The sequence below is a fragment of the Vicia villosa genome, linkage group LG4, assembly GCF_029867415.1.
Source record: "Vicia villosa cultivar HV-30 ecotype Madison, WI linkage group LG4, Vvil1.0, whole genome shotgun sequence".
Lineage (NCBI taxonomy): Eukaryota > Viridiplantae > Streptophyta > Magnoliopsida > Fabales > Fabaceae > Vicia > Vicia villosa.
In genome coordinates this window covers 175,127,643-175,149,918 of record NC_081183.1, presented here as the reverse complement: position 1 = coordinate 175,149,918, position 22,276 = coordinate 175,127,643, and the positions used below count along the sequence as shown (strand labels likewise).

Genomic DNA, 22,276 nt, shown 5'->3' with positions numbered 1-22,276 from the left:
GGAAAAACATAGTCCATTGGTCTAAATTATATAAATTAGTCCGAAAAAATTAGTTCAACCGAACCACATATATTTTTAAAATTGAAGGTGATTTGTAGTGGTTCGGTTATACTAGTTTTCCGTCCAATTTATACAATCTATATTAAATAACTTTTCAATTTATCCTCGTGCTTTTGATATATGCCACATGTTTGGGGGTAAAGATTGAACAAGCATCTATTGTCCAACAATTGTCCAATAGTCTAGAGAGGAGTGCTAACAACACTCTCTTTTCAACACTCTCTCAAAAACTCACTCTTTCATTGGTTGAAACATGTGTGGGTCCCTCACTTTAGAAATAGGTCCCACATAAAGAGGTAGGACCCACACATGTTTCAACTAATAAAAGAGTGAGTGTTTGAGAGAGTGTTGAAAAGAGAGTGTTCTTAGCATTTCTCATAGTCTAGATCATATAAATTGACAAAATAGAGCTAATTATACAACTCAACCACTACAAATCATTCCATCTATTGAGCCTTTGGCTTATAAGATGGATTGAAAAGACTCTCTTACATATTTGCATCTCTTGTTTCTTAATGCCTCTCTATTTTAGTTAAGGAATATCAAGGAATATAGAATAGAGAGCCATTAAGAAACAAACATAAGAGAACTATTAGTTTGCCAGTGGACCAATTAATTTCAAAATACACATGCATATATCAAGCAAAATGTGTTCATGATTACATTTCTATCATGCTAATGCTTGCTAAAACTGATAAACACATGATTCCATTTCTCAACATTTTGATTAGAAACCTGTTGATGTGAGAGTTAAGGGAAAAGTGGATCCTCTTTGTTCTTGAAAATCTCATATAGTTGTTTTGAGTAGCGAAGAGCAAGTGATCTGCAATCTTCAACTCCTTCTGGATCGAAATTTTCCAACTCCTCCACGGTCTTCTTTATGTCGTCATAAGGACTGCCATCAGTCAGGAAATCAGCCAAATAACTGCCTCTGTAAAATTCAAATTTCAATGAGAAAGAGATGGTTTTAAATCACTTTCGGTAACTGTAATTGCATCTGCAATATAGTTGATTTTAGAAGTCTATGTAACTAAAATGGCATTACAACTCCTAATATCAACAACTCAACATCACAGTTGGAGTTAACGCTCGTAATCAGAATATAGTTCATGCAGCATTCAACAAACCAGAAAAAAATAAAAACCTATAATCCAAAAGTTTCCATATGATTATAAAAATCAGAAAGATACTTATAATAGTAAAGAGAGAATATTTAATTTAGAATATTGTTTTGAGTGTTTGCAATGCTTATGCAGTTAAAATAGACTGATAGGCCTCCAAAATATGTGTATTTTGAGATCCATATGGTTGGATTTATCGTGCTGAGAGATATTTTATTTTGAGATTAATCAAATTCCCGATGAAGAGAAAGTACTAGGTGCGTCAATTTGTCAATTGGTATCAATGGTGAGAGGCTCAGACGGAGCGAATTTCTTGGATTTCTTTGAGGGGTAATATGTGGAGTTGGGAATGTTAACTATGTATTCCCAAGAGATTCTAGGTGATGTTGACTGTTGAGGGATTAGAAGACTTATTGGAGGATTACACTGCCTTCACGAAGAAAAGGAATTGCCACCTCAAAGAAGGTGTGATCATGCCATTGTCCTCTAGGAGGGCAGCGCGATACCTAACATACATCCTTATCGGTATCCCTATCAACAGAAGAAGGCCATTGAAGTTTTCGTGAAGGATATGCTAGCTGTTGGAGTAATCCAACCCAACCAAGTGTAAGTCCTTATGCTAGTCCATTGATCTAAGTTAAAAAGAAAGATGGAAGTTGGAGGTTTTGTACTGATTATAGGACCTTAAAGTAGAAGTTGGGCAGAGCGGATAAGAGAGGAGAGAGGTGACCTATGAGTTGGGGTATAAGGTGTACTTGAAGGCAAAACCTTATGTGTTCAATTCCTTAACTAATCGACCCAATGAGAAGCTGAGTTCACGATTCTATGGACCATTTGAAGTTATCGACAAGATTGACAGTGTAGCATATATAAATTGGCATTATCCTCCAATTCTAAAATACACCGTGTTCCATGTATCTCAGATGCAGAGAGCAGTAGGGACTGGTTTTGCGGTGCAGCCGTTATCACAATGTTTGAATGCAGAATGGGAGTTACAACCAAAGGAAGTGTTTGGGAGTAAGGAGACTACTTAATGGAACTGAATAGGTGCTGATTGTGTGGGAAAGACTGCTAGAAGATGAAAACACTTGGGAGGATTCTAGTGTAATCTCTCAAATGTTCCCAGAATTTGACCTTGAATACTAGAAATATTTTAGGACACTTTATAGTCTTACACATACCACATGGCCAAACAAAAACACAAAGATCAAGACTCATATAGCATAAACACAACAGAAGCATGAATCTTATAGTTGTATATTTTCTACCAACCTGTCAGCATCATGAAAGTTAAATCCACGCCCGTTGCGGTGCACTGTTCCCTTTATCACCTGTTCATCATCAGTTTGCTGTCGATAAAGAGTGCAGACAGCCTTCATACATAACACCACATCCTTTCCAAGTTCTGCAAGCATGTCAGCCTCGAATTCCCATTTAATTTCGTGCTTTTTTTTCCTCTGAATTTTGGATAATATCTTACCAAAGTTCATGTCCTCATCAGATGCATCACGTGAATCGGAATCCTTGCTACAATCTGGTAAATCTTGTGAGTTATCCGAATCAGAGTAAACATCACCATTACATCCATCTTGTGATTTGCTAGAGGTTACTTCACAATTAGATGCATCAAAATCAGATTCATCAACAATAAAACCATTCAAGTTTCCTCCCTCACTCAGTGATAAGTCCTCTATTGATTCATCATCATCATCATCATGAGCATCACCATTTGTTGGAATACTCGAAGATGGTTTAGCATCACGACTTTTGATTAAACATTTTCTTAGACGCTTTGAACCGCACCTACTCGCTTTTTCCATCCTCATAACTTGACTAATTGGCATATCATCATCATCATCATCACCACCATCATTAGCATCATCATCACCATTATCAACAATATTTGTTAACTCGTCAACACTTATTTCCTTAACATTTTTCCTCAGAAGTTTACCAATTGGCTGATCATCGTCGGTATCATCATTTTCAGACTCACTTATAACCACATTACGGGTCTGTTTCGTTTTGCGAGTTACAACACACGAGAAATCTTCACCTTTATCAGAATTTTCCTCGCTGAATTGGTCATTATTGGAGTCAATATTCTTTCCCTTTTCTCCGCTACCTTTCCTATCAGATACATCTTCCGAATAAGAACCCTTGTTATTATCTTGTAATAAATCCTGTGAGCCACTCGAATTAGACTCCGAGTCACACTTAAGCTCATTTGGTGCCTTATTAGACATGTCTTCACAATCAGATACATCAAAATCATCATCAACAATAAAATCACTCAAATCACCTTCCTCACTATACAACAAATCCTCTTCTAATGTGTCATCATCATCAATTGTTGGAATTCTTTGTTGATATTTCACCTTATGACCTCTATCAAAAGATGTTTCATCATCCTGATTTTTGCTTGCGATTTTTCTTAATCTCTTTAGACCGTGTTGCCTTGGCATTCGAATGTCATTGACCTTATCAACCTCTAAATTAGCAGTGGTTAGAGAGTTGTTGATATCATCATCATCATCATCATCATCATCATCATGATCACTTTCAGACTCGCTCATAACGACATTACAAGCCCGTTTCTTCTTGGCACTTGTTTCAAATATGATATCTTCACAAAAATCCAAAGTTTCATTGTTTTGTGCAGGATTGTGGTCCAAATCCTTTTCTTTCTCTCCTGCAAAACATGTTGCAAGAGAAATGTTTCCACTACCGTTGTGAGAAATATCAAGTTCATCGTCACTAATATCAATGATATCAACTACATCTAAAGAACTAGATTTTGCATCACTGGGTGTAGTAGATTCTACCATATTTTTGCAGTGATCTTCTCTAGTTATAACTTCATTACCTGTTTGCATCATAGAATTCCAACCATTTATTAAGCCAGATATTGCATTCGTAAACTCAAAAGTTATTTACCAAAAACGTATATAAATAAATGATTAAATAATAGGGAAGAATTTGTCTAGCAGGGTGGAAATGGAAGAGTTCTCTAAATTCATTGAACTTATGGAGGTGGTGGATTTGCCTTTAATTGGGAACAAGTTTACTTGGATTAACTCAAACGGAAAAGCTCGTAGTAGAATAGATAGATTTCTATTAACAGAAGGAATAACAAATCAATGGAAAGCAGTAGCACAAATGACTGGCTAGAGGGATATCTCTGACCACCGGCCAATTTGGATAAAAACAAGCAACTTGAACTGGGGGCCCAAACCTTTCAAAGTGTTTAATTGCTGGTGGGAACACGAAAACTTCCTAAAATTCATTGAGGAGGAATGGAACAGTGGTAATGTCACGGGAACCAGTGCATTTATTCTCAAGGAAAAATTGAAACTCCTCAAAGGAAGATTGAGGTGGTGGAACTCAAATGTATTTGGCCATGTGGATTTGAGAATAGAACAAGAGGTAGAGGAGCTGGATGGGATTGAAGATGATTGTGTGGCAGTAACAAGTCAACTGAACAGTGAGCTGGGGGAGAAAAGAAAACAAGTGCAGGAGAATATATGGAGAAACATTAATCTTAAGGAAAGCATGCTTAAACAAAAATCCAGACTGAAGTGGATAAGAGAAGGGGACTGCAATTCAAAATACTTCCATGCGGCTATCATAAACAGAGTGAGGAAAAATTCAGTGGTAGCACTAAAAACTGACCAAGGTTACATTGAAGATGTGGGGGAGGTAAAAAGGGAAGTCAGGAGACATTTTGAGGAGAGATTTTCCAAAAATTCGAGACCAAGGCCGAAGTTGACAGGGATAGAGTTCAATAAACTGTCTACAAGGGAGAGTGTGGCGTTAGAGGAAACTTTCTCAAAGGAAGAGATTCAAGAAATTGTCTTCAATTGTGATAACCATAAAAGTCCTGGGCCAGATGGTTTTAATATGGGATTCATCAAGAAATGTTGGGGGATTGTAGGGGAGGATGTAATCAAGTGTGTCCAAGACTTCCACAGTAAAGCTCACCTTCCTCGTGCTTTCACCGCTTCCTTCCTTGCTCTCGTTCCGAAGGTGGATCACCCTCAAGGCTTATCTGAATTCCGGCCAATCTCTCTTATTGGATGCATCTACAAGATCATATCCAAACTACTTGCAGCCAGATTAAGCAAATCAATAGGAAATCTAATATCCATCTCTCAAACAGCTTTTGTGCCGGGGAGACAGATTTTGGATGGTGTTCTGGTAGCAAACGAGCTTATTGATCATGCAAACAGAAGCAAAAGGTCGTGCATTCTCTTTAAGGTGGATTTCGCGCAGGCATTTGATTGTGTCGATTGGGACTTTCTGAAGGAAATGATGTGCAAGATGGGGTTTGGTAGAAAGTGGTTAAGATGGATGAATGCTATGGTTTTCACAAGCAACATCTCAGTGCTTGTGAATGGGAGTCCAACGTCGGAGTTTGAGGCAAGCAGGGGCTTGAGGCAAGGCGACCCTTTGTCGCCGTTTCTGTTTTCCATTGTGGCTGAAGGGTTAGCTGGTATGGTGAGAAGATCAATTCAGCAAGGTGGATTCAAAGGATATCAACTGAATGGAGGTGCATCTTACGACTTATTACAATTCGCTGATGATACGATTTTGGTGGGTGAAGGCAGCTGGAATAACTTGTGGGCGCTGAAGATTATTTTACGAGGATTTGAGATGGTTTCAGGGCTTCGAGTGAATATGTGGAAGAGCAAACTATATGCAGTCGGGATGGAGCAGCATTTCATGCAAGCGGCAAGTCATTTCTTAACTTCTCGGTTTAGCCCTTGGATTGGAAGTCTTTTGTCAATCGGTGGGAGAGTCACACTTCTAAATTCTGTCATAACAAATGTTCCTCTTTATTATCTCTCTTTTTTCAAAATACCAAAAAAAGTGCAACTAGAGATAACCAAAACTCAACGCAATTTCCTGTGGCATAATTCTATGGAAAGGAAAGGAGTTGACTGGATAAGCTGGAAAACAGTCAATAAGCCTAAGGAGAAGGGTGGGTTGGGCATAAAGAACATTCAGCTTTTTAACAGGGCTCTCCTAACTAAATGGCTATGGCGTTTTGTTAATGAAGAAAACAGTTTATGGAAAGCAATGTTAGAAGAAAAATATGGGAACCTGCAGGAGAGAATAATTTTTAAGGTCATATGTTCAAGGAAAAACTTTAAATCTGTGTGGTGGAGGGATTTGATGTTGATTGGTGATGCAATGGAGGACTCTGGCTTTGTACAATTGCTGACTAGCAGAATAGGGAATGGAAACAAAACCTCCTTTTGGCATAGCAGGTGGATTGGGCAGAGACCACTTAAATTTATATTTCCAAACTTATTTTCTAGTGTGCTGAATCCTGATAGTAGAGTGGCTATGATGGGGGTAAGAACCAATGCAGCATGGCAGTGGAGAATTCCTATTAGGGACGGTTCGGATAATGCTCATATACAACAAGAATTGGAGGAACTCTTGATTATTCTGAGGGAAGTGGAACCAAAGGCTGATGTCGAGGATGTGTTTGTTTGGTCCTTGAATGGGAGTGATGGGTATGAGGTGAAAAAATATTACGAGAAGTTACAAGAAGAAGTAGATGACGCTGGGCAGGTTATACTGGAGGAAAACATGTCAGCCATTAATACAATTTGGAAAGCGTGGATGCCTTCGAAAGTTAAGCTTTTTGCGTGGAGAATGCTTAAGGATAGAATCCCCACACGTATGCAACTTCTTCATAGAAACATTATAGAAGAAAATGAAGAATGCTTTTGTGTGCTAGGATGCCCGATAATAGAAGATACCCAGCACTTGTTTATGGACTGTAGGAAAATGAGGACAGTGTGGATAAACATTTATCAGTGGCTGGGAATCCATGTGGACTTCAATGTGGATTGTGGGAACCATCTATTGCAGTTTGTGGAGAAGTTGAAAAGCTATTGCCCGGTGAAGAGAGCGGTGTCAGTGTGGGCTGCAGTGTGTTGGTGCTCTTGGAAACACAGAAATTCAATCTTATTTGAGAATGCGACGGAAGATTTGGAGGATCTAGTGCATAGAGTGAAGATGTACTCATGGTGGTGGATGGCCATAGGGAGTAAAAAAAGGGTAGAATGCTCATTTTATGACTGGTATAATTATCCATTATTATCTATGTCACTGTAATGCTTAGTTGTAGTTGTGTACTCATGTAATTTTGTATGATTGTCTAGGCTGCAGTTCCTTGTAATGTTGTTACTATTGCACTTCTGGTGCTGTTAATAGATTCCATTGCTTATCAAAAAAAAAAAAAAAAAAAAAAAAAAAAAAAAAAAATAATATAAACCCTAAGACATGAATAAAAGAATGCGATACAAAATGAAATGAAGTAGGGAAAAAGAAGAAGAAGTTGTAGGCATACCTCATAAATCTTAATGGAAGGTGATTTGAAGTTGTGTATCCAAGAAGAATGAAGAAATAATCTATGAAACCAAAAAGAATATCCAAGGACAGAACCCTATATTATAGTAGGAAACAAAATAGAGTAATAGGATTTTATGTTATAAGAAGAGTATTGGAGAAGTTATCATCAGTTTGAAATATATTATCCGTCATGTAATTAGGGGTAGGATAGTACGTTCTCACAAACTAGAATAGTTGGATCCTAATTCGTGGTTGCAAGTTTAAGAGGTTGAGTTAAATATTAAGTAACCGTAATGTCAAACAAGAAACACTTTTATCATTAGTATTTATTTTTATTTTTTAAAATTATTTTACTTATATTACTTTAGACAATAATAATAATAATAATAATAATAATAATAATAATAATAATAATAATAATAATAAGATTTGATATTTCATTTTGAATGTTAACCTAGAGTTTATTTTGGTTTGATAACTTAAAATATGTATATATTGGTCATCTTAACTCTTTAAAATGTATGATTTTAATTTTTTTCTGTCTAATCAATAACTAATTTAACGATTAATTTTTTAGTTTTTTGTCACTAATTAGACGAAAAAGAATTGATAGGTAGAAAAAGAGGTTGGTGTGCGTGTTCGACCTAGTAAGGTTGTTGTGTGGATCTAAAGAATGAAAGATCCTAAAATGTCCCTTGACCAATTCTTGGGGGCCGAAGAAGCGGAGCTCTGGAATCTTCAATAACTTGTCATTAAATTGTAGATCGAGTGACTTTGAATGCCACTATGCTTGATGAATCTGATGATAGATCTGTTGGAGGAATAGGTTGTAATTTCAAGGAAGAAGATCTATGAAATTTCAAGAAAAGGAGATCTTGATCTTTAGTGGAGAGACGATGGTTTTTTATGGAAATTAGTGGGAGTCAGAAGTAGGTTTCAATCAACGGCGCCACTGTTCGGTTGATAACTAGGAATGAAATGAGAGGTAGTGAAGTTGTATCTTATTGCGGTGGATTTGTACTTACGATGAGACTGAGAAGGGGTGACATGCAAAGTTATCAATCTAGCGCCTAAGTCTGTGAGAGAAATTAGAATTAATGTGTGGGGGGAAATGAATTAGAATACCTAAAATGTTGCGTTTTAGCCTTATATACCTAAAGCAGTTGAAGTTGCTCACGTATGATACGACGAGTTGTGCGGACTCCATTAAATTAGATCGGAGGGAGGAACTCTGCCTCTATTTGAACGAATATCTACCTACTTTGTGTTCCTTTCCACTAGAGGTTGGCACTTAGACTTTTTTTATAGGCCTTATGAATAGTGTGAAACAATAATAATAATAATAATAATAATAATAATAATAATAATAATAACTAAAATTATTATTATTAGTATTATTTTTTAAGAAACAATTAAAATTAACTAACACATCTACATATTGATTAATTTCTCTGATTTAGAATTCGCCCTATAATCTCCTATCCATCTTTTAAAAAAAGCCAAATTTTTGCAACCAAATCTCTACCCATAGCCTACCATCCCTTTTTTTTATAAGCAAGAGGACCTAAGCCCAAAGGAAAGAAAATCTACACAACAACCACTCTGAGGGTAGAAAAATTAAAGGAATCTTTTTGAAGAAGATTCGTGAGGAAATCAGGAATTATATCATAAACTTTACGCTCGGTCTTCAAAAGACGTCCAACTTTTGCTAGCCATTTGCAATATAGATTGCTTCACAAAAGGTATGTTCAATCTTCACAACATCATGTTTGGCCATTAAAACGTGAATTTGACGAATTAAAGCCAAAGCTGAATCTCCATTGCTCTCTTTATTAAAAATTGCACTAATAACTCTCTTGGTGTCCGTGTTAATAATGACTTTTCCAAATTCTCTTGAGGTAGATAAATTGAGACCTTCATAAACTCCCCACACCTCATCCATAAACGCATTACACACTACGATAAACTTTGAGAAACCACATAACCACTTGCCTTGCCTTGCTCATCATGGATAACACCTCCACATCCTGAAAGTTTGCCTGAATCACAAGAGTCATCCACATTTATCTTAACAAAAGAGGATTCAGGCGGAATCTATTTAACTGCTTCTAGCAACAAATTCTTCCCTACAATGGAATGATGCCAAGACATGGCTCAAGTATACTCTCAAACCCGATCCGCTATACTATTTATAGTATCATACGGTCTAGAATGATCTTCTTCATGGATATCTTTATTTCTCCAGGTCCATATAGATGACAACCAATAGCCCAAGTATTACTCCAATTGCTATTGCTGCCATGACCGATTAGATTGTCATGAATCCACTCCAGAAGGGTATTGAAGAGTAATTCAATATTCAGAAGATGAGCATCAGAAGCTCTGGATTTCAGATTATCTGATGCAGGTTGATCTTCTGATGGTTACTCAGAAGATAGTGTTGACCAGAAGTTCTACCTTCTGGGTCCAGATAGCGTAGCTGGTTAGTTAAAGGGTACTTTAGTATTTGTTAGTATTGTACTGTTTGTACCTTTAGACTTGTTCACTAAGTTTACTCTATTAGGGCTTATGTGGCAAGATTTTCTTTTGTATAAATATCCTTGTAGTAGCTATCATTTAACAACATAAGTAAAATACATCATTAACATTTATTCTCTCATTCTTTTGCACCGATATTCCTTTTATTTATTCTCTTTGTTATCATCTTTCATTCTTGTGTACCAATAATTGGTATTTAGAGCTCCGGTTCCAAACACAGGGAAACGCGAGTGAACGTGAGTTTGTGTGACTGTGTGATTGATTTTGTTTCTGGGAAACAAAGTTATGTTGAATCATATTTTTCTTGGTTGTTTGTGGGTTGGGAAATACTGTGTGAGTGTGAGTGAAATCTATTTTCTGCACAAGTTTAAAGATGAGTGGAAGCAACTTGAATACCAAACTTCCAGTTCTTGATGGTAAAAACTGGAATAGATGGATGATTCAAATGCGTGTATTATTTGATGCTCAAGATGTTCTAGATCTTGTCACTGAAGGATATGTTCTGGTTGCAGCGGATGCAACGGAAGAACAAAGAGAAGCGCAGAGAGAAATGAGGAAGAGAGATCAGAAGGCGTTGTTCTTCATCCATTAGTGTGTGGATGAGAATGTGTTTGAGAAGATTGCTGATTCTATGACGTCAAAGGAGGCGTGGGATATACTGGTCAGGTGTTACGGTGGTGACGTATCAGTGAAGAAGGTGAAGCTTCAATCCCTAAGAAAGTAATATGAGAATCTCAACATGAAGAACAATGAGAAAGTTTCTGAGTATATCTCTAGAGTGATTTTGATCACTAATAAGATGAAGGCTTGTGGAGAAACCCTTTCTGAACAAGTAACCATAGAGAAGATATTGAGGTCACTTACTCCTCAATTTGATTATATTGTTGTATCTATTGAACATTCTAAAGATCTGGAAACCATGAGAATAGAAGAGTTGCAAAGCATTCTAGAAGCATAAGAGTTGCGTCTGACTGAAAGAACTTCTGAAAGGGAAGTTGAGCAAGCTCTGAAAGCTTCTTTTGTCAAGAAGGACCAGAAGCATTCTTGGTCAGAGGCCAAGAATAGACGTGGTGATAGATTCCAGAAGGAAGCCTCAACTTTTGATGAGAAGAAATATCATAAGGGAAAGAAGAAGAAAGTTCAATGTTACTGTTGCAAACAGTTTGGCCATTTTGCTAGAGACTGTTTGGCAAACAAAGGAAGGAAATCAGAAGAAGCAAATATAGCTAGAAGTGTTGTTGATGATGAACCAATGCTATTGATGGCTTTAGAGTCTGACGAAAGATGTTTGTCAGAGTGGTGGTATATGGACACTGGGTGTTCAAATCACTTGACTGGAAACAAACAATGGCTGATAGATTTTGACTCTGAAAGGAGGACAAATATCAGATGTGCTGATGCCAAGTACCTTTATGTAGAAGGAATGGGAAATGTCAAAGTCAGAGTGAAGAATGGGAAGAATGTTCTGATCAAAGATGTTTGGTATGTTCCTGGAATCAAAAGCAATCTGATGGGTGTGGGTCAGCTCATTGAAAAAGGTTTCTCAGTTGTTATGAAGAACAACCTCTTGAAGTTGTATGATTCCAATCAGAAGTTGATTATGCAATCTGAACAGGGAAGCAACAGAACATTCAAGGTGAATGTAGAAACAGTTGAAACAGAGTGTCTGAGTGCAGAAGGCTCAGAAGGTGATAGTAAGCTGTGGCATAAGAGGTTGGGGCATCTGAACTACAGAAGTCTGGGACATCTAAGTTCTAAGAAGCTTGTACATGGCATTCTAAAGATTGTGAAGCCTGAGAAGTCATGTGAGGTATGCATGAAAGGCAAACAACCCAGATTGCCATTTGTATCAGAAGTTGCTCCAAGAGCAAAGCGTGCTCTAGGAGTAGTGCACTCTGATGTGTGTGGACCATTTCCAGAACCTTCACTTGGAGGAAATAGGTATTTTTTGTCTTTTGTGGATGAGTTCACAAGGATGACGTGGGTAACACTTATCAAGTTTAAGACTGAGGTGTTCACAGAATTCCAGAAGTTCAAGGTGAAGGCTGAGAAGCAGAGTGTAACACCCCGATTTTTAACAGCGAGAGTGTATTTTTTTCTTTTTTAAAACAACAGAGTCTTTCAAATAAAATATCTATGATCATCTTTAAAATAAATCAGAGTAAACAATGACAGAGAAAACAGTAAGGAAGAGTAAACAATGACTTCAACAACAACCCCTAAGTTGATCTTGAATTGAAAGCCAAGGATGACTTAGTACAAATGACTCACTATGACATTGAGTCTTGATGATTTCGATCGCCAAATACATACACATCTTTCAAGTCTTCACGACACCTGGATAACCTAATTATCACGATTCCTAACAACCTGGGGGCGTTCAACCCATTCAATAATAATAGTAGAGGGTCACGATCTAAAAATAGCATACATGAAAGAATACACACATGCAAGTAAAACATGATATACAACAGTCACAATATTTATTTAATAAATAAAATAATGCACCAATAACCTAATGCAGACTCTATATGGGTGTGATTCTCCCTAACCGGGTTCCTCACATGCATGAATTCCGGAATTTAACCTCTCCGCAGAGAGTCGTGGACCCTTTCCACTAAAGGTGCAACGTTCCCTACTGACACCGACTCAATAAAATCCCGCAGGATTAGGTGGGCTCAATCCACTAGAGTCCTCACCCGGTGCAGTCCACTCGACATACACGCAACTATGATATGCATGAGTATATGCTTTCTCTACATATCCAAATGCAACAACTTACATAATCTTCACATATGTAATCATAACCACCAGTCAATTCATTCATATATTCAATAAATCATATGAAAGTATGTTCACAAGTTTAGCATCACAGCATAAACACATATTCACAATTGGGCACACAACATTTAAACATTCTCAGTCGGGCACACAATTGTCACAAAACCCCCAATTGAGCACACCATCATTCATACCAACACAAATGCATTCAATCACATATAATATCGTTAGAAAGTGCCCTTACCTTAGTAAGCGTCAAACACATTCAACTTACGCTACATGAGAACGGTATGTCTCTCTCGACGAGGTGTCGATCTAGTTCACACTTTCAACATTTTAAAATACACAATTTAATTAAGTTAACACTAACCCAATTACATCCATAATTAAGGCTCTATTTTGTCCACTTACCTAATCAATTAATATTAGGTTTTTATTACCGTTTTACTAACTAATCATTTTATATTAAAAAGAATATATCATTTCAAATAGAAAATTATTTTTCTCTTAAAAGAGTAATAAAATATTAATGCAAGAAGTTCATAACTCACTAGTTTAAATTCATTTATTATTTTTAGCAATCCATTGTATCAAATAGTTTGATTATACTTTAAATAAAATCATTGTCTAACAGCCATAAATATATAAATAACTAAATAATATTTGATTGAAAACTAAAACAAAATTATCATTATTTATACCTTTAAAGCACATAACTTTCGAAACAAAAATTTATATTTCTTTTATACTAAAAATTTCAATTGTAAAAAAATCAACACATAAACTCTAGTCATTTTTACAAAAACAAGTTATTACCCTTTAAAATATAATATTACCATCTTTAAAACAATAATGAATTTAAATCATCCCAATACAATTTTAACTTTAATCAAGTTTAAAGACAAATCAAAATTATGATCACCCAACGGATCCAAAATATTAATATATTTAGTATTTGATTCTAAAGATTAATAATTAATTTTAAGTTTCAAATTAAAACAGATTTGATATCCTTATATATAAGTTACATAAAATTGGACTAAGTGATAATGAATTAATTTAGTTCTTTTTTATCATACAAGTATAAATTTTAGTTATAAATTAAACTCACTATTTTCAATCAATTTAACAAAAGTAATTCAACAAAAACTAGAGCAGTTAGTCCTTCTTTTCCGAAAAAAAAAAAAAATTAATCCAACGTTAGTTAATTAAAATTGTAAGAGTACTAAATATCATTTATTTACATATGTCGTTATGTGTATATGTACAATTCTAATAAGTTTAATTTCCTCTTTTCTTTTCAACAAAAGTTATTAAAAATAATCAATATATTTTAAGTAACAAGCAGAAAATGTCTTCATCAAAATATATGACTAGTAATTTCTTTATGGAACTTTTTAAAACTCTCATCAAAATTGGCCAGCTAAGATAATATAAAAGAGGAAAAATATTTGGTTACCTCAAGTTTTAATCCTTTCTTTAATTCTGTTTTGAATTAATTTACTAAAATTCTCTCAAAGATCATTCAAATCTCACAAGATATATATGTAAAATGCAAGAAAAAATATGAAAAGTGGAGGAGGGAGTGTTCGGTTAACAGAGAAGAGGAAAAGACAATTTGAGGTGTTGGGCATTGTTTTCTTAAATAGAGAATGTGAATGAATTATGGTCATTTGATGAAATGCCTAATCCATGTGGGTTAAACCTCAACCCTTAATTCTCTCTACTCACAACATTATAATAATAATAAACCAAATAAGTATCTAGATATTTTGTTTGATTTCTAAAAAATTAAATGTTAATTTAATCACTAAAAAAAGTCAACGTGTAGAATTTAGTAACTTGGGCTACAAGATTTTAACTATACTACATGAAATGAAAAAGACTATTTTATAACGAAATAAAATCGTGGAAAAGGGACCGGAACAAATAACAGTAGAATGCGCATTTGACCGGAAAATAAAGTTAAATATATTAAAATAATTTACGCGGAATGAAGTTTAATAAAATAGACTGAAAATTATCAAAATAAAAAATAAAAAATACCCGGTTAAACAGGTTCTGACAGGTAAATTTATGACCGTAAATGCCGTAAAAAAAAATAAAATGAGCTTACCAACACGATCTACGTGCAACATAGATTAATAAAATAGTCTGGTACAAGTCAAAATTTGAAATATTTCGCCCCCTAATTTTTCACACGGTGTCGAATCGCTTCAACCGTTCGGTCTGTATAACTCCTATTTAAATTTGGACAAAATAAGAATATTTTGCATAGATAGTTAAAACTATTAGAACATGGTGGAAATCTTACTAAAGTTTTGGTAGTGCTCCGACAAGGTCCAATAACTCGGTGTTATTTACAGACAATTATTTGGATTATCGATCGAAAAACTTCTAACTTCCTTATCAATTCTACACCCTTATACTTATAGTTACTTTAGAACTATGGGTCTAACACAGAGTGGTCAGAAGATAAAGATTCTCATAATTGATGGTGGAGGTGAGTATAACTCTACAGAATTCCAGAAGTTCTGTGATGATAATGGAATTGAGCATGAGGTTACTGCTCCTTATACTCCTCAACACAATGGTCTGGCTGAACGAAGAAACCGTACTTTGCTTGATATGACGAGAAGTATGCTAAAAGAGAAGAATTTTCCTCACAATCTCTAGGGAGAAGCTGTTGCTACTACAACATAGGTGCTCAACAGGTGTCCAACAAAGAGGCTGAAGGAAATTGTTCCTTTAAAGAAGTGGACTAAAGAGAAGCAGAATGTTAGTCATCTGAAGGTTTTTGGTTCTGTGTGTTACAAACATGTTCCAGAAGCTAGAAGGAAGAAGCTGGATGATAGGAGCAGAGTGATGTTATTGGTGGGGTACCACAATACAGGTGCATACAAGCTTTATTGTCCAGAGACTAACAGAGTTGAAGTCAGCGGAGACATCATTGTGAAAGAATCAGAAATTTGGGATTGGAGAGAGTCTCAACCAACTTCTGATGTAGAGATAACTTTTGAAGAAGAGTTAGAGTTAGAAGATGGAGAATCTTCTGAAGATGAGTCAGATGGTGAGTCTGATTCTGATCCAGATTATGATGATCCAGAGTCTGGTGGTAGTCATGATTCTGGAAGGAAAAACTCTGTAGATGTAGAGTCTGGAGGACAAGCTTCTGGAGATGATCATGAAGGTGGTGACTCTGGAGGTGGTAACTCTGAAGTAGCTCAAAGGCCACAAAGCGTAAAAACTATACCTAGAAGGTTTACAGATTTTGACATGTTGCAAGACACAGAAGTTGACTCAGAGGGAGATGTCATTCAGTGTGCCATGTTAGTAGACTCTGAACCAGTGGGTATTGAAGAAGCGCTCAAGAAGAAAGTCTGGCTGAATGCCATGAAAGAAGAACTTGAGGCTATAGAAAGAAACAAAACTTGGAAGCTGAAAGAACTTCCAAAGAAGAAGAAAGCCATCAGCGTCAGATGGGGTTTCAAGGTAAAGCTGAAGCCAGATGGATCAGTTGGTAAGCACAAGGCAAGGCTAGTGGCCAGAGGTTTTCTTCAGAAACCTGGACTAGATTACTTTGAGGTATTTGCACCTGTAGCTAGACATGAAAATCAGACTGGTGATTACGTTAGCTGCAAATAGGAATTGGTCCTTGATGCATCTGGATGTAAAGTCTGCATTTCTGAATGGTCCATTACAAGAGGAGGTATACGTGTCACAACCCCCTCGCTTTGTAAAAAAGAATCAGGAAGGGATGGTGTACAAATTACATAAAGCTCTGTATGGATTAAAGCAAGCACTCAGAGCTTGGAATATGAAGATTGATTCATTTTTCAAGAAGCGAGGGTTTCAGAAGTGTCAGATGAAATATGGAGTCTATGTGCAACATTATGGAAGCAATATGATTCTGTTGTGTCTTTATGTCGATGACATATTGCTTACAGGGAGTTGTCCAAAAGATCTGATGAAGTTCAAGAAGGTGCTGATGAATGAGTTTGAGATTACAGACCTTGGAAAAATGTCATATTTTCTAGGGATGGAGATTCTGTACTCAGAAGATGGTATCATTATGCATCAGCTGAAGTATGAGTTAGAACTTCTGAAGAAATTCGAGCTGGAGAATCGCAAAGCTGCTGTTACACCGTCAGAAACGAATTAGAAATTGGACTTTGACTCTGAAGGTGAAGATGTTGATGCTACTATCTTCAAACAGCTGGTTGGTTCTTTAAGGTATTTGTGTAATACCAGGCCTGATATATGCTATGCAGTTGGATTGGTCAGTAGGTTCATGAGTAAACCTAAGTGGTCCCATTATCAAGCTGTTGTCAGAATCTTGAGATATATCAAGGGAACTCTGAAGTTTGGCATATTGTTTCCTTCTGGGAGAAAGGAAGAATCAGAGTTATTGAGTTACTCTAACTCTGATTGGTGTGGAGACAGAGTTGATAGAAGGAGTACCTCTGGATATTTGTTTATGTTTCTGGGAGGTCCTATTTCTTGGAGTTCCAAGAAGCAAGCTGTTGTTGCTCTATCAACCTGTGAAGCTGAGTACATTGCAGGCGTTGTAGCTACATGTCAAGTTGTGTGGCTTCTGAATTTATTAGAAGATCTGAAGATTAAAGTGAAGAAGCCTCTGAAGCTGATGATTGATAACAAGTCTGCAATCAATCTTGCCAGGAATCCTGTGTTACACGGAAGAAGCAAGCATATTGAGACTAAGTATCATTTCTTGAGAAGCCAAGTCGAGATTGGAACATTAGAAGTTGTGCACTGTGGCACCCAGAAGCCGATGGCAGATGTTCTGACGAAGGCAATCAAGACGGATCGATTTCTGCTCTTAAGGAATGGAATTGGCGTTGTCAGCTTTGATTGAAGAATATGAATTAAGGGATGGTATTGAAGAGTAATTCAATATTCAGAAGATGAGCATCAGAAGCTCTGGATGTCAGATGTTCTGATGCGGGTTGATCTTCTGATGGTTACTCAGAAGATAGTGTTGACCATAGGTTCTACCTTCTGGGTCCAGATGCGTAGCTGGTTAGTTAAAGGGTACTTTAGTATTTGTTAGTATTGTACTGTTTGTATCTTTAGACTTGTTCACTAAATTTACTCTATTAGGGCTTATGTGACAAAATTTTCTTTTGTATAAATATCCTTGTAGTAGCTATCATTTTACAACACAAGTAGAATACATCATTAACATTTATTCTCTCATTCTTTTGCGCCGTTATTCCTTTTATTTATTCTCTTTGTTATCATCTTTCATTTTTGTGCACCAACAAAGAGTACCTGCAAAAAAACTAAACCGTAAGTTATTTAGGACCAAGCTCTCCCATGTTTTCTTAGCAATCGGGCAGTCTCGCATTGACATGCAACGTAGACTCGGAAACGACTCCATACAATTGGCAATTAGCAGCTCCTATACAAAGTCATTTCCTTTTAAAAAAAAACTATTAAGGTCATTAACCACCAATAATAAGTCCATATTAACCCTAATGACTCAAAATAACAACCTTCTAACATACTTTAATCTTCTTACACTCTCAAAGCTTAGTCATATATGCATTGCACTACTCAATACACTCACTGAAATCAGTCATTCTCCTTACAATAACCATAAGTGTTCAACTTGACCCACCCATTTTGAGGTAGCTTCCAACCCACATCCCCACTCATCAAAATTAATCTATCTTATTAAATCCCTCCCAAAGAAATTTTCCCCATAACTCAAGTGCACCACATTCAACCAAAGATACATAATGAGATGACAATATCTCATACCATGCACTCATGCAATGTATCTTCAACAATACTATCACAATATATACACCTTGAGCCATCAAGACCATTCTACTTTTATTATACTTAGTCAGTAGCCTATAATAACGCAAAATCCAAATGAAATGTCGCACTCTTAATTTTCAAATTTGCTTCCAGCCAATACCATATCATGATGCTGGAAATTACATTTAAAAAAATTGATCCATAAAGGTACAAATCTCTGATGATGATAATAAATATAATCAACAGTTTGCCATAATGGACCAAATAATTTCAAATTACACATCAAGACAAGACAGCAAAATATATATGAACATGATTCCATTTCTAATGTGCTAATGCTTCTGTAAAATCAAATGCCTCTGTAAAATTCGAATTTCAACACAAAAATAGCCGTTCGAAACAATAAATGCTCAATCATCAAATAATATTTTGCATATTTTGAGTTTTCAGTTTCACATGTTCAGAAATTAAATTCAGAAATAAGAAAAGAAACATTGTTAACTAGAAGAGATGGTTTTAAATTGCAGTCTGCAACCCTAATTGCATCCGCGATATAAAAGGATTTTGAAGTCTCCGCGACTAAAAGGGCATCACAACTGCAATATAGAGGTTTGCATTGTAACTCCAACTGAAATTTAAACATTGCTTCCCTGTCAGCATCATGACAGTTAAATCCTCGTCCATTGCGGTACAATGTTCCCTTGATCGCCTGTTTATCATCAGTTTGCTGTCGATAAAGAGCGCAGACAGCCTTCATACATAACACCGGATCCTTTCCAAGTTCTGCAAGCATGTCAGCCTTGAATTCCCACATCTTCGTGCTTTTTTTTCCCTTTGATTTCGATAATATCTTACCAAAGTTCATGTCCTCGTCGGATACATGATTTCTTAGAAATCTACCAATTGGCAGATCATCCTCGTTATCATCATTTTCAGACTCGCTTATTGTGAACTCACTACCTAGCAGCCATGAATGATAAGCTGAGAAGCTTGAATAGAGAAAGAGAAAGGCAAAAAACTTTATTACACAACTGAACTTACAACAATGCATAGAGCCAAGTATATATAGCAATACTGAGTTAGTTACAACTCAACTAACTACTATAACTAACTTAACTAACTATGCTTATGGCAGTTGCTAATACAATAAAAGGTGATTACTCTAAGCTTTCTTTACTATGCTTAACATCCCCCCTCAAGCTGGAATAGATGTTCAGCATTCCAAGCTTGCTCTGTAAGGTATTAAAAGGTCCAACATGCAGAGATTTTGTTAAAATATCTGCTACTTGATCTTTTGAAGCAATAGGGAGCAAGTGTAGGATTCCTGCCTGTACTTTATCCCTCACAACATGACAATCAATCTCTATGTGCTTTGTCCTCTCATGAAACACAGGATTAGCAGCTATGTGAAGGGCAGACTTATTGTCACAATAGATCAGAAATGGACCAGAATGTTTAATGTTGAAATCTTGCAGCAAGTACAAAATCCATTGACCTTCACAAGTAGCTTGTGCCAATGCTCGATACTCTGCTTCGGAAGATGACCTGGATACAACTGTTTGCTTCTTACTCTTCCAACTAATCAAGGAATCTCCAAGAAAAAAGCAAATTCCAGTTGTTGATCTCCTTGTATCTGGACATGCTCCCCAATCCGAATCTGAAAATCCTTTGAGTGTGAGAGTGGATGATGAGCTAAAAAACAAACCATTTCCAGGATTGCTTTTGAGATACTTTAGAACATGAATACCAGCAAGCATGTGTGCATCAGTAGGATTACTCAGGAATTGGCTAAGTTTACTAACTGTGTAGGAAATTTCAGGTCTAGAGTGAGTGAGGTACAACAGTCTACCAATCAGTCTCCTATATGCAGTAGGATCTGAAAGAGGCTTGCCAGATTCTTGATGTAATTGGAGATGAGGCTGCATAGGGGTATTACAAGGTTTGGCACCAGTCAGGCCTGCATCTTGTAACAAATCCAATGTATACTTTCTTTGACAAAGAGAAATTCCTTCTTTGGATCTACTTACTTCAAAGCCAAGAAAGTATTTGAGGGCACCTAAATCCTTGATGCTGAACTTGTTATGTAGAAGGGTCTTAATGTTAGTGATCTCATCAACATCAGTCCCTCCTAAGACCAAATCATCTACATAGACAAGAATGATAGTGAAGTGAGGACCATTGGATTTGCTGTACAAGGAATAATCTGACTTGGATTGGATGTAACCCGAGTGTAAGAGAGTCTCAGTCAGTTTTGTGTTCCATTGTCTACTTGCTTGCTTCAAACCATAGAGAGATTTTTGAAGCTTGCAAACAAGATTAGGATGAGGTAGTGTGAGACCAGGGGGAGGCTGCATATATACTTCTTCATTGAGATCACCATGAAGGAATGCTGTGTTCACATCAAGTTGAAACAAGGGCCATTGATGAACAGCTGCTATGGCAAGAAAAACTCTGATGGTGGTCATTTTAACAACAGGACTGAATGTGTCCATGTAGTCCAAACCTTCAGTTTGGGTGAAGCCCTTAGCAACCAATCGTGCTTTATACCTTTCTACAGAGCCATCAGCATGTTGCTTGAGTTTGAAAACCCATCGACATCCAATAGCTCTTTTATGTTCAGGTAGAGGAACAAGTGACCAAGTATTAGTCTGTGTGAGAGATTGTAACTCAGATTGGATGGCATCACTCCAATGCTGGTTACCTATAGCTTCCTCATAAGTATGAGGCTCAGGAATGGAGGAAAGATGCAAAATATATTGATTGTGAGCAGGAGATGTATGATGATAAGAAAGAAAATCAGAAAGGGGATACTTACTTTGGGAAGAAGATTGAGCATTGGCTGGATTGTTGAATTGGACTGTGTTCTCAATCAGATTGCAGTGAAAATCCTGAAGGTAAGTTGGAGCTTTGGTAGGTCTGGTAGATTTCCTAAGAGGGATAATGGGATCAGAAGCTTGTATAGGGAGATTAGGAGATGTGTTATGGGATGGAGAAGAGGATGGATGAGCAGAATTATTAGAAAAAGACTCATTAGTGGAAATATTGGGAGATGGAGAAATATTAGATGAAGGAGCAGACTCATGAATGAAAGGAAAGTCAAAATGTTCAGGTGAGGATTGAATAGATGGAGGAGAAGATGTAGGAGGATGTGGTGGATAAGGAAATAAATGTTCAAAAAAGATAACATCTCTGGACAGAAATATTTCTTTAGATTTTAGATCAAAAAGAATATGGCCTTTGACTCCAAGTTTGACACCTAAATAAAGACACTTTCTGGATCTAGAATCAAGTTTATGTCTATGTGCTGGTAAAGTAGTAGCATAACATAAGGAACCAAAAACTCTAAGGGATTTTATGTTGGGCAGGCTGGTATATAAAATTTCAAAAGGTGACTTGTTTTGTAAGAAAGGTGTGGGGAGTCTGTTGATAATATGAATAGCATGACTGACTGCATAAGACCAAAAAATTTTGGGAAGATGGGATTGGAAAAGAAGGGCTCTAGTGATGGCAAGTATGTGTTGATGCTTTCTCTCAACTATGCCATTTTGTTGAGGGGTACCAACACATGATGTGTGATGAAGAATGCCATGAGTTTGGTAGTAATCATGCATGAGAAACTCACT

The 22,276-nt window shown here is 36.5% G+C and overlaps 1 protein-coding gene across 1 annotated transcript; it reads right to left on the bottom strand.

The window, feature by feature from the left end:
• Positions 1–676: 676 nt before the first annotated feature.
• On the bottom strand, positions 677–7,752 carry LOC131596050 (uncharacterized). Its single transcript, XM_058868607.1, has 3 exons — positions 7,546–7,752; positions 2,454–4,047; positions 677–991 (listed from the first exon to the last, which is right to left on the bottom strand). The coding sequence occupies exons 2-3, from the start codon at positions 4,007–4,009 to the stop codon at positions 811–813; spliced, it is 1,737 nt and encodes a 578-aa protein (XP_058724590.1). The 5' UTR covers positions 4,010–4,047; positions 7,546–7,752; the 3' UTR covers positions 677–810.
• Between the last annotated feature and the right edge of the window lie 14,524 nt (positions 7,753–22,276).

Excerpts from the sequence above, each read along its gene's own strand:
- LOC131596050 (XM_058868607.1), bottom strand. The coding sequence starts at position 4,009 with ATGGTAGAATCTACTACACCCAGTGATGCAAAATCTAGTTCTTTAGAT. Across the intron at positions 992-2,453 it reads AACTTTCATGATGCTGACAG|AGGCAGTTATTTGGCTGATT; the intron begins GTTGGTAGAAAA and ends TGAATTTTACAG.